Below are 14,076 nucleotides of genomic sequence, written 5' to 3'. Positions count from 1 at the left end.
CGCACCCTGATCGGTCTTGGACCTGACAAACGAGACAGTCATTGTCTCCCCCCTGACCTGAACGTGCTCTCGGCACAGTCCCCCCATGGTATCCTGCTTGTTCTTTGCCACTAGTTCGCTTACCCGCATAGCCCCATGGAATGCTAGCACAAAAGCGGCTCGGAATAACCCCGTTTCGTACCGGGATGAACATGTTGCGGGAAGTACAGATAACAAAAGAGCCAACCTATCTAAACCTATCGGGCGCCTCTCATCTACTCTGCGACCCTCAAGGCGTTGCCACCCACGTAGCGCTTTTTGCACAACAAAAGACGCAGTCGGGTCCTGGATCCCATGAGCCCTTGCCATGAAGGAAATGGCGGCCCGATGCCTCTGGGCCGTAGCCACTGATTTGCCTGCCTGATGTAAAGACAGCAGAAATTTTACTACTAGCTCTTCCTGGCCCCAAAGCTCTCCCCTAGCAGTCCCCAAAAAGGCCCAATAGGCTCGGAACGCCCCTTCATATGCCTTCCTTGTCCTGGGTGCTAAACTCTCTCCCACGAGGTTCTGTAGTTCGGGGCACCGAGAGACCAGAGAGCTTCGGGAAAGGGTGCCGCCACCGGGTCCGCTGTGGGCAGAAAACCCCAGAAGGCCTGCATACGAAAACGAGAAAGCGCATCAGCCGCTTGATTCATTACCCCCGGCACATGTCTTGCCCTAAATAGCACGTTCAATTGCATACATAATAACACAATTTCTTTGAGCAATCTCAGAATCCATCTGCATCGTGCTGCCTGGCTATTGATACACTCAACCACGGTCATGTTATCAGACCAAAACACCACAGAGTGATCTCTGAATCCCTCAGGCCAAGTTTTTAGGGCCACCAGAATGGGAAAAAGTTCAAGAAAGGCAATGTTACTTGTCAGCCCACACTCGTGCCACCATAACGGCCATTTTTGAGCCGACCATTGTGTGCCGAATATGGCACCAAAACCAATGCTCCCAGCCGAATCTGTCCACAGCCCCAGCTCTTCGGAGGACACCGCCAGTTTATTCCAGACAATTCGACCATTGAACTCCGCCAGAAATGCCAACCAAATGCGCATGTCCTGGCGAACCTCTGCCGATAGCCTCGTGCGATGATGACCCTCCTTCAGTCCGACCATGGCTTGAGCGATCGAGCGGGAAAAGGGGCGGGCCATCGGCATTACTCTCAGGGCAAAATTCAGCTGGCCCACCAATTGTTGTAATTGATGCAGTCTAACTTTAGACTCACTAATACACGTTTTCAGGGAAGCCCTGAATCTTAACACCTTTTCCCTTGGTAATCGAAAACAACCTTCCCCTGAATCGAGCTCGATCCCCAGGAACTCGAGGCAGGTCGAGGGACCCACAGTCTTACCTGGTGCCAGTGGCACACCAAAATGCTTCATTAAGACACAAAATTCATTCAAAGCCTGTCCACATTCCGGATCCCCGGCCGCCCCCAGAAACAAAAAGTCATCGAGATAATGCATGACATGTTGAAAACCCGTCCTCTTTGTGAAGACCCATTGCAGAAAACAACTGAACTTTTCAAAATAGGCACAAGATATAGAGCATCCCATCGGCATACATCTATCCATGTAATAGTGACCCTGAAACATGAAACCAAGGAGACGCTGATCGTCTGGGTGTACCGGGAGCAACCGGAACGCTGACTCAATATCTGACTTTGCCATCAGCGCCCCGGGCCCTAGGCGATTCAACATGGCGACGGCCTCATCGAAAGATGCGTACCGCACCGAACACACTTCCGGGTCTATCGCATCATTCACGGAAAGACCACGTGGGGCTGATAAATTATGTATCAGTCGGAACTCACCCGGGTCCTTCTTCGGGACCACCCCCAAAGGAGAACAAACAAAGTTAGCACACGGTGGCTCATCAAATGGACCGGCGACTCGACCTCGAGTAACCTCCTTCCCAATCTTTTCCTGTACCACGGTCGTATGTTGCAGGACCGACATTTGGTTTTTACATTTTGCCAAACCCTGAAACTCCCCCACTGGGATGCGGAAACCATATGAAAACCTGTTCCGCAACACCCCAGCGGAAGCATGATCCGGTATTCGCTGAGCCAAGGAATCATTGCCATGGTATCAATCGGAGTAGGTAAAGGCACCCCTCGGACTATTTCAGACCTGTTTGGTGCCTCCTCTACCACCGTTATCACCCGTTTTGGCTCTGCACATGGACTCAGGATGGGATGACTGCCCACACCCTCCACATTCGTGTCTAAATTTGCACGACCCCTGGGGCCTCGTACATTTACCCCTGTTAAAGTTCCAACAAATCCCCTTTTTACCTGTGTTGCCGTTCGGCCTCGAGTGGTGGTCGTTACCTGTACCTGATCGAAAGGGTGTCCCAACATATTGGCGTGAGGACTCACCCCCGCTACTCCCTACCAATGGTAACTTCAACATACCAGTACTCTCCATTTTTGACCACGAAACAGAATCGTAACAATCCCAAGTCAAGTTCTTGTCGTGTTCTTTCGCTTTTCTAAAAATATTATCGTAACAGAACCACTGATTGCCCCCATATGATACAGAATATTCCATGATCCGTGACTGGTAAATAGGCAATTCGGACAGCAACTCGGGCCTACGCTCACCCATGATGGAGGTAAAAATTCCCCATGCCCTGCCCCAAGTGCCAATGTTTTCGTCAACCTTAAAGGCGGCCATCTTTGCGCGCCAAACACTCGGATGCATGAGCTCCTTTTGGCTCTTAACATGCTCCATCTCATAATGATCTGTAAGCAACGAGAAAATGTTTACATACTCATCAGCCCACATCTTTTCCTTAATAGCCAGAGGGACATGCTGACCCAACTTTTCCCTTCGTGAGGGTGCAGACTCATCCCTCGCAATCGGCAATGGCCGCTTACCTGAACCGGAAGCTGCGTCTGCCGCTGGACCTGCTCCTGTCGATTTTTCACCCGCCGGAGACGGCGTGATAACTGGCGATGGTGCCTTCACCACCTCCCTATTTTCACGCAGTTGCTTCATCAACACCCGTGCGTCGTCAGCCGTGGCGCCCTCGCCATTTTTCCCCAACCACGCTGCCAATTGTGCTGCCAACTCGGGCGGCATATCCTCCCCGGAGACGGGGGTGACCACCACGGGAATCGGATTCCCCTCTGTCGGCACCGGAGTTGGCACTTCGAGTGGGGTATCGGGAACCGGGATGTCCCCCCCAGCTGCCCCCCGTCTGGGCCTCTTGCCCTTCCCTCCTGGAGCGGCTCCTGCCAAAGGTCGTTTCGGTCCCCCTTCCCCGTCTCTAGCCGCCATCTGCTTCTTTAGATCGGTTACCTCTTTCATGAGCATACGGAGCATCTGGTCGATAGTAACTCGCTTTCCGACTTTCTTAGGCATTCTTAGACAGAGTATCTGTAAGACAAAAAAGAAAGATTACCACGCTCAAAATTGGCTCTTCGTTCCGTCTCGAGCTCACGTGTAGCGAGGAGGTGCAGCTTCAGAGCACAGGAACAAGAGGATGCTTTCTTGGCTTGTTGCTCCTTTTATCCGTCTTCAGGGCGGGCGTCAACCCGCCCCTGCCTGCCTCAAAGGGCGTGGCCGGCCGCGTCAGTGTCTAGGCCAGCCCACTCCAGGGCGGGAAAAAGCGCGCCCCGGCTACGCCGCTTCGGGCATACCAGCCGAGACTCGCCTCCCGCCCAAGATGGCTTCCCGGGGGGATCGTGGTTCTCCGCCATACGTTCGGGGGGACCGAATGGTCGCCCCTTTCCATTAGCCATGTAACTGGGTGGCAACTGAATTCTAGATACGTTTTCCAGTAGATGGGTGGTGGGTTACATAACAGAGGTTGGTAACCTCAGTTGGTTGAAGTGTAGGTTTTTCTCGGCGGGGGGCAGAGGGGGGTCTGCCTGGTCTTCAGGTTGTCCTGGAAGGTGCCTTGGGTTAGCGAAGCGTTGACAATGTGGGTAAGGGATGTGAGAGTCCTCTTTGTAGGGACTAGAAGACAGTACTCCTCTTCACCCCTCTACACACCCCATTAAATTGTTTTGAGGTGAACCACAGACAGGTCAAAACCACAAAAGACCAAAGCCAGCCAACCAATTTAGAAATGAGACAGACCCCTTCAGAAATTCGGCCTGTTGAGAAAAAATGTCAGTAGGAAAAACAATCTCTTCGACATTGTGAACCAAGAGAAGGGATTTTCGTGAAGCGGTGAGAGGTAATTACTTTTCTGCTCAATCTAGCAGTAATTTCCTCCGAAACTACAATAAATCCCATTTAGTTTTGCTTTTGTGAATGTGTTCGTTGTTTATTTTAATTTCAGATGTACTTAGCATATTAATACTTTCATATCCCTAAAAGGCTCCATCTTTTATGCCTCTTTACACAGCTCAGTAATGTGTTATCTTCCAGGCCCCTAGGAAAAGCTGAATCACAATGACAAATGGTGTCTGAGAGGAAATGTGTTATCTCCCGTCATTGAAAAAATTATAAATTCAATGAAAGTATCAAGCAAAAACCGGTGAAAGTTAAATACAATCAGTTGCCTTACAAAACCACTGCTTTCCCTGTATAAAAAAATAAGCCATATGCATTAAGGACCTCCATTGACAGACAAGGAACACAACAAAAACACAGCATATCTCTTAGCAGTATGTGGGAACAAGTATCAGGGTAGTATTTCCTTTTTTTGGAATGGATCACTATGGCTGTTTGCTTCTGTTCAACACTCCTATACCCTGGTAACTGGAATTATGTGGCAAGAAAGGGCCAGATTATGCGGCAAGGTTGGCCAAATTATGGGGCACAAAAAGGCTAATTATGCAGAGTATTGCAGCACATTTCGTGATAGTACCACTTTAACATTTTGTCATTTTTACACTTGTTAACACTGGACATAGGTTACACCTCTTTAGTAGCAGTTTGATACTAAAATGTATCAATAAGCCAAAGAAAGATGATGATTCAACCTCCTCAGTAAAGAGCCTTCAACCACGTGGCAACACCTACTACTGCGTTTTTTGCAACTTTTGAACCGTTTGAGTTAGAAACAATTTTTTTTGTTGAAATCTGCAGACTATGTAGCAGATGAAGGATTAGGTGGCAAATCTATAACTATGCGGAAAACGCCACTGTTGCAAAATCACATAGTCCAGTGGCCCTGCCTATACCTGATTGGGACTGATCTATGTTCATCATCAATTTTGGCTATACAAATTAGGAATCTATGGGGCACTGGCATCAAGCCCGTATTTTGCGATTCCCAAATAGCAAATTTTACTGATTCGCTATTTGGGAATAGCAAAATGCAATGCACATAGGAATCGCAAAAAAAATTGTGATTCCTGAATATTACCTAATAGAGATTCGGAAATGGCGAATCACTATTCGGTAATGTGACTCCATTCATTCCTATGGGCCCACAGGCCGCATTCTCTAATTGCGATTACCAAATTGGTAATCGCAAATAGTGTATGCAAGTCCAAGGGTGCCCAGGGGCTTAAGGCCCCCTCTGAAGCACTCCACAAAAAAAGTTCATTGTGCACATGTAAAACACACACATGCGCTAAGGGCATGTGTGAGCTACATGGCACTTTGAAAAATGCATTTTGTGCATTTTCCAAAGCATGCACATATTACCATCAACTTGAGTTGATTGTAATTAGCATTTCCTAAATGCACAGTTTGCATTTAGGAAAGGCTACATGCATATGCATTATTGAATGGCAAATTACGATTCGCTAAATGCATTCACAATTTAGGTAATGGCAAAAAATGCAATGCTCTATTTTCGCAAACTGACCCGTTGGCAGAACCCCGGATGCAGCTGGCTACCTTTAGCGCTCTCGGAACTATATTTACTTAGGAGGAATCACGTGCGTGTATATTTGAATGCAACCCCATTTGGAAGCGGCGTTTTTTCCTTAGCGCTTACGGACATGCTTGTGTGGTGAAGCGCCCTCGTACGCTTTGGGAGTGTAATTCGCTCTGCAGTAAGCCGGCTCTACATCCGGCGTCATTCCCCATATATCTTTGTTGGCGAGGATTATTATATAACGGCTAGAAAGGACAACTGTTCTTTTAGTTAGGAGTCTCGCCGCCCCCTAAGATACAACTTCAGAAGTTATTGTCGCGTGCAGCTGCTACCAGCAACAGTTGTCACTATCCATAAGTGACTTCACCTTTTCCACTCGGTAGCACAAACAGCATTTTAAGTAACTACGTTACCTTCCATCTTAAAGACCGGAATCAACTTTGTGGGACTTATAAACTCTAATTTTAGGGATCTTTTGACCTTGTTTCCAATTCTTGGACAAATAAAGAAGAGACTTAACATATGTCCCCATATATTGCTGCCTAATAGAGCTTGTTGATGGTTAATGTCCTGATGAAGACATATTGTATATGTCGAAACGCGTTGACTGGAGACCATTTAACCCTTTTTTTATCTGTTTTGTGAATACATATGTATCATCCTTTTTATCAACTGTGATTAATGTGTTTAATTTTTATTATCCCCTTTTTATCAAATTAAACTATAAATAATTTTTCTAACTGAACTAGTTTGTTTGTTTAATCTATTGTGTATTTTCCTCAGTTTATGCCTGGGATTGTTTTTTCACATATTGTTTACCCTGTCCCAGGATATTTATCCTTATCAGGGGGTCCTTGCTACCTACAGTATAAAAAATGCAATACCTAAATTGCGAATCCCAAAACCTACATGGATAGGAAAAAACATTTTTCCATTCACAAACGGACCGATTCTGCAAATAAACCGGTTTGTGTACAGGAAAGGCTTGATGCGTGTGCCCCAAAGCCTTTTGCAGTCACAAAGTCTTCAATCAGCAAAATCACAGATATCCATTTGCAACGGGGAGCTGACCCCGAGGGCTGTCCGCATGGCAGGAGCAGGTTCTGAGTGACTCCATAAACCTAGAGTATGGCAACGCATACTCTTCGGCAGGATATTCCTTTGCAATAATACACTTTGTACTATTCTGAAGGGTGTTCATTCACATGGATGCTCTTTATACTATTCTGCAGGTTGGTCATACATATTAATACTCTTTATACTATGCTGTAGGTTGTTCTTTCGCAATAATACTCTTTATATTATTCTGAAGGGTGCTCTTTTGCATTGGTACTCTTTGGACCAGATGTACGATGCTTGCATTTAGCAATTTGCTAATTGCGTCAAATTGCGAATCGCAATTTGCGACTCGCTATATGAAAGACTCTTTGTATTATTCTGAAGGGTGTCCTTTCACATTAATACTCTGTATTATTCTGAAGGGTGTTCTTTTCACATTAATACTCTTAATATTATTCTGAAGGGTGTTCTTTCAGATTAATACTCTTTATAATATTCTGAAGGTTGTTCTTTCACATTAATACTCTTTATAATATTCTGAAGAGTGTTGTTCTTTTACATTAATACTACATATACCTATTCTGTAAGGTGTTCTTTCATATTATTAGTCTTTGCATTATTCTGCAGGGTGTTCATTCACATTAATGGTTTTCAGGGTGTTCTATCATATTAATAACCTTTATACTTATTCTGCTAGATGTTCTTTTGCATGAATACTCATTATACTATTCTGCAGGTTGTTCTTACGCATTAATACTCTTTATACTATTCTGAAGGGTGTGCTTTTGCATTAATACTCTTTTTACTAAGCTGCACATTGTTTTTTCGCTCCAATACTCTATACTATTCTGAAGGGTGTTCTTTCGCATTAAAACTCTTCATACTGCAGGTTTTTCTTTTGCAAGAATACTCTTTATATTATGCTGACAGGTGTTCTTTCACATTAGTACTATTTATATTATTCTGAAGAGTGTTCTTTCACATTAATACTCTTTGTATTATTCTGAAGGGTGCTCTTTCACATTAATACTCTTTATATTATTCTGAAGGGTGTTCTTTCACATTAATACTCTTTGTATTATTCTGAAGGGTGTTCTTTCACATTAATACTCTTTGTATTATTCTGAAGGGTGTTCTTTCACATTAATACTCTGTATTATTCTGAAGGGTGTTCTTTCACATTAATACTCTTTGTATTATTCTGAAGGGTGTTCTTTCACATTAGTACTCTTTATATTATTCTGAAGAGTGTTCTTTCACATTAATACTCTTTATATTATTCTGAAGGGTTTTCTTTCACATTAATACTCTTTGTTATTCTGAAGGGTGTTCTTTCACATTAATACTCTTAATATTATTCTGAAGGGTGTTCTTTCAGATTAATGCTCTTTATAATATTCTGAAGGTTGTTCTTTCACATTAATACTCTTTATAATATTCTGAAGAGTGTTGTTCTTTTACATTAATACTCCATATACCTATTCTGTAAGGTGTTCTTTCATATTATTAGTCTTTGCATTATTCTGCAGGGTGTTGATTCACATTAATAGTCTTTAAACTTAGTTTTGAGGTTGTTCTATCATATTAATAGCCTTTATACTTATTCTACTAGATGTTCGTTTGCATGAATACTCTTTATACTATTCTGCAGGTTGTTATTACGCATTAATACTTTTTATACTATTCTGAAGGGTGTTCTTTCGCATTAAAACTCTTTATACTGCAGGTTTTTCTTTTCCATGAATACTCTTTATATTATTCTGACATGTGTTCTTTCACATTAGTACTCTTTATATTATTCTGAAGAGTGTTTTTTCACATTAATACCCTTTATAATATTCTGAAGGGTGTTCTTTCACATTAATACCCTTTATATTATTCTGAAGGGTGTCCTTTCACATTACTACTCTGTATTATTCTGAAGGGTGTTCTTTCACATTAATACTCTTAATATTATTCTGAAGGATGCTCTTTCAGATGAATACTCTTTATAATATTCTGAAGGTTGTTCTTTCACATTAATACTCTTTATAATATTCTGAAGAGTGTTGTTCTTTTACATTAATACTCCATATACCTATTCTGTAAGGTGTTTTTTCATATTATTAGTCTTTGCATTATTCTGCAGGGTGTTGATTCACATTAATAGTCTTTAAACTTAGTTTTGAGGGTGTTCTATCATATTAATAGCCTTTATACTTATTCTACTAGATGTTCGTTTGCATGAATACTCTTTATACTATTCTGCAGGTTGTTATTACGTATTAATACTCTTTATACTATTCTGAAGGGTGTTCTTTCGCATTAAAACTCTTTATACTGCAGGTTTTTCTTTTCCATGAATACTCTTTATATTATTCTGACATGTGTTCTTTCACAGTAGTACTCTTTATATTATTCTGAAGAGTGTTCTTTCACATTAATACCCTTTATATTATTCTGAAGGGTGTTCTTTCACATTAATACCCTTTATATTATTCTGAAGGGTGTCCTTTCACATTACTACTCTTTATTATTCTGAAGGGTGTTCTTTCACATTAATACTGTTAATATTATTCTGAAGGATGTTCTTTCAGATTAATACTCTTTTTATTATTCTGAAGGGTGTTCTTTCACATTAATACTCTGTATTATTCGGAAGGGTGTTCTTTCACATTAATACCCTTTATATTATTCTGAAGGGTGTCCTTTCACATTACTACTCTGTCTTATTCTGAAGGGTGTTCTTTCACATTAATACTCTTAATATTATTCTGAAGGATGTTCTTTCAGATGAATACTCTTTATAATATTCTGAAGGTTGTTCTTTCACAATAATACTCTTTATAATATTCTGAAGAGTGTTGTTCTTTTACATTAATACTCCATATACCTATTCTGTAAGGTGTTTTTTCATATTATTAGTCTTTGCATTATTCTGCAGGGTGTTGATTCACATTAATAGTCTTTAAACTTAGTTTTGAGGGTGTTCTATCATATTAATAACCTTTATACTTATTCTGCTAGATGTCCGTTTGCATGAATACTCTTTATACTATTCTGCAGGTTGTTTTTACGCATTAATACTCTTTATACTATTCTGAAGGGTGTTCTTTCGCATTAAAACTCTTTATACTGCAGGTTTTTCTTTTCCATGAATACTCCTTATATTATTCTGACAGGTGTTCTTTCACATTAGTACTCTTTATATTATTCTGAAGAGTGTTCTTTCGCATTAATACCCTTTATATTATTCTGAAGGGTGTTTTTTTCACATTAATACCCGTTATATTATTCTGAAGGGTGTTCTTTCACAATAATACTCTTTATAATATTCTGAAGGTTGTTCTTTCACATTAATACTCTTTATAATATTCTGAAGAGTGTTGTTCTTTTACATTAACACTCTTTATAACATTCTGCAGGATGTTCTTTCACATTAATACTCTTTCTACCTATTCTGGTGGATGTTCTTTCACATTTATAATTGTTATACTAATCTAAACAGAGTTCTTTCACGTGGATACTCTATATACTCTCCTGTAGGTGGTTCTTTTACATTATTACTATTTGTATCTATTCTGCAGGGTTTTGATTCCCATTTCACATTACAAGTCTTTATACTATTCTGCAGGACGTTCTTACACATTAGTAATTATGTTAACTATCCACCAGATTCACCCTTTAATAAACTGTTGTGCACACAAATTATCTAAAGGTAATATTTAAGAGTACCTAGTCCTCCAGCCGCAATGACTCTCCCGCCGAGGACGCCGGTCACAAAATCGGCCCTCTTCTCCCTCATCCGGCCTGAACGGGTGGGTTTACTCCAGACACCTGCAATGGGAATAGCACCAATAATTAGACAGAACCTCTTATCGCAGTTTAAATTAGCCAGGCAGGCTAAAACCTATGTGCATACAGTTCACCGCCTACTTGAACTCACTGGAATACGCCTGTGACCTTTCGCCTCATATACCACCATACATGAATTCACTGGAACGAGTCTGTGATGCTTCTTTAGTGTGACGTCACCTCATATGTCCCTTTACATTTAACTTACAGGAACAGAACGAGCCTGTGAGGCCTCCATATTGTGACAACACTTCTTCCCCACTTTTACATGAGTGCACCGGAATTAGCATACCCCTTATTATTTTTCTGCACAAATTCTTCCAGGTATTACCTGAAGGAATTTGTGTGGCATAAATACAAGAACGAGCATGAATTTATTTTTCTTATGCTGGAAAATCGAAACTGCCTGTTGTGTCTCTTTGGGGCAGATGTAGGACCTGTTTTTGAGGTTGCAAATGGGCATTTGGTGGCAAGCCACTCGCAAATGAGAAGGGGATCCCTTTGTGAATGGGGGCCAAAATATTTTTCAAGAGCAGGCAGTGTTCTGAGGAACCTCTGCCTGCTCTTAAAGTTTCATTTTTCTTTTTTAAATGCATCCTGTGCTGTCCATTTCCAATGGGGTCACAAATTGTGCTTGCCTCATGAATATTGGTGAGGCATGCAATTTGCGACCCCATTGGGAATCGCAAACAGTGTCTGAGACAGTGTTGTAGATTGCATTTGGTGAGTCACAAATTACGAGTTGCAATTTGACGCAATGTGTGACTCGCTAAATGCAGGCGTCGTACATGTAGCCCTAAATTCTGTGTTTTTAAAACAACCATAAAAGCATACATAGATAGCAGCTAGATGCATTACACATAGGTAGCATAAAAGTTAAAAATAGTACAAAGTGATACTCAATATTCAACAAGTAAACAAAGTCGGTCATGTCTGTAAACACTTAGAAATGTTTGAAAGGGGTACAATCTGCATTTAAAAACTTGGTTGAGTCGTCCCTATAATGAAATAGCGATGCTTTTACGTTTGTTAATTGCATTAATAATAAAAAGTGCTACATTGAAACACACCCTAGCATCATTTAATTCAGACAAGTATTTTAGGGCAGCAATATGTGATCCATTGCCATACGTAAGCAGAAGTGGTTTTAGGAAATAACTTCTAAAACCAGAATAAAAACCACAAAACAACATAAAGTGCACAGTGCTTTGCTTACTCTGTCCATCACATGGACCAGGAATCAAATCCGGGGGGGGCACATTTTCATGTTTGGGAAGGCAACAAGGTGGTGGACAATTCCCAATCTGAATCTAACGAGTGCAAAACGATGCATGAGATTAGGAATATACATTAGTTTTGACAACCCTCCTTTACAGTAAGCGTTGGATAAAACTTGAGAGTTGCTTTCCTTGTCTTGCAATCCAGCCAGAACTCTTGTAATTCACAAACGTTTCTCTAATAGACTGCTTGCTAAGTGATGTAACTAACCTGTTGTGTCTTACTTTGACATTCAGAACTCAAAACTCCGAACCTAGAATCCTTGGGCCCGATTCACAGAACTAACTTAAGACAAAATCCTAAACTTACTACTTTTGGTATTCACAGAAGTGAGGATTCTGTCTTAAGTTTGTCTTAAAACAGACTTAAGTTAGGATTTTATGGGAATGACATTTTGTGTGATCTTGTACTTTGATATGTCAATTCTCTTAAATACACTCTGGGCCTCAATCACAAACCCATTTGTGCGGATAAATTCCAATTATGTTTGCAAATGACTTAGGGGCAGATGTATCAAGCCTTTTGCGACTCGCAAAGGCTGAAATTCACAGAATTTCGGCCTTAGCGATTTGCAAAAGGCCCTTTAGCATTTATTGATATGTAACAAAAATTCGCAAAATAAGGAATCGCAAAAATTTGTGATTCCTTATTTTGGTTAAGCATTTAACAAATCGCAAATTTTGCGATTCCTTAAATGAGATGTATGTAACTTTTTTAGATTACGAATTTGGGTTCAGAAATCGCAAATTACCACCAACTTGTATTTGGTGGTAATTTGCGATTTCTTTTGAAAATGCCATATTTGGCATTTGTGAGGGTGGCATGTTATGCACATACACACACATGTAAATTTCAGGGGTGCAGCAGGGTGTCTTTGAAACACCCCTGCACCCTTGAAATAATTCTCAAATTGCGATAAGCAAATTGCGAATTCCCAATTTGAGAATTATTTCACAATCATTCCTATGGGCCTCCTGGCCCATAGGAATGCATGGGAATTATTCCTTAATTGTGAATTCGCAAAATGTGAATTCGCAAATAAGGAAAAATGAGAAATTGCTAAAAAAATAGTGATTTTGTACATACATTCCATTTTACGATTTCTAAATAGCGATTCCTTAAAAATCGCTATTTAGAAGTCACAAAATCGAATCTTGATACATCTGCCCCCAAATTTACAAGCGCAAATTCACTTTAGGAATTTCTAAAAGTACATTTGCGGTCATAAAGGGATTTACTGGTGCAAATATTACACCTAGCATATTGTGTAATTACACAAACACATTTTCCCATTGGGTTGCAAGATGGGTATTCCAGAGTGGAATGAAGAGAAAAGTTTTCAACATCCTCAAACATTTAGGATTGTGGTTTTGACAAAACTCCCCATGAGCCATTTCTACCCTGTTATCAGTCACAGATTCAGTCCTATAATTCGTGGAAATGTACTGGAAGGGAAACCTCTAGGGCAAAACATTATCCAAGTGGAGAAAGAAGAATATAATGCATGTAATTGTTAATTTGTAAACCATTTCCAAGGGTGCCACAGTGGGAGGCTGCTTTCTTATTACAGGGAGGATGCGGTGTCACGTCCGGTCTGCAGTGCGTGTGGTACCCTCAGACTGAAAGGTAATTTTTTCTCATCACCCACATCTGAAGCTCACTGGCACGAGGACTGCTCCTCTCCTGAACTCCAGAACTGGGAGGATTATTGGATTTAGAGCCGGTGTAATTCCCAGGCAGGATGTCTGGGACTAATACTGAGCAGTGAAAACATGTTTTGCTAAATTGATTATCCATGCGCAAGGGAAGCAGGGAGGCATTACTGAGCATGTCATGGTGCTTTACAGAGCAGTATCATCACAGCCTGGTCCTGGAAGTACATGAATAAACAGGGCTGCTTCACGTGCCTGTGAGTTATCTATAAGTCCCAGCCTCTGTCAGTCTGTTCCAAAGCACAAAGGATCAGATCTACAAACGCTTTGCGTCGGTTTACGTCACTTTTTGGAAGGGAACCCGGCACAGAGTGTCGGCACAGCATTTACCATCCAACACAAACAAGAATTTGCATTGGAATGTATCCCAAAGTAT

General features: G+C 41.2%; 1 protein-coding gene across 1 annotated transcript in view; it reads right to left on the bottom strand.

Annotated features, from left to right (window-relative positions):
- Positions 1–14,076, bottom strand: part of KLHDC8B (kelch domain containing 8B) — an 858,961-nt gene that overhangs the window by 125,856 nt on the left and 719,029 nt on the right. The window contains exon 5 of the mRNA XM_086939363.1: positions 10,591–10,692. Within this exon, the coding sequence (XP_086795489.1) occupies positions 10,591–10,692 (102 nt within the window). The remainder of the gene's footprint in view (positions 1–10,590; positions 10,693–14,076) is intronic.

The sequence above is a fragment of the Lissotriton vulgaris genome, chromosome 9, assembly GCF_964263255.1.
Source record: "Lissotriton vulgaris chromosome 9, aLisVul1.2, whole genome shotgun sequence".
NCBI lineage: Eukaryota > Metazoa > Chordata > Amphibia > Caudata > Salamandridae > Lissotriton > Lissotriton vulgaris.
This window is presented reverse-complemented; position numbering and strand designations above follow the sequence as displayed.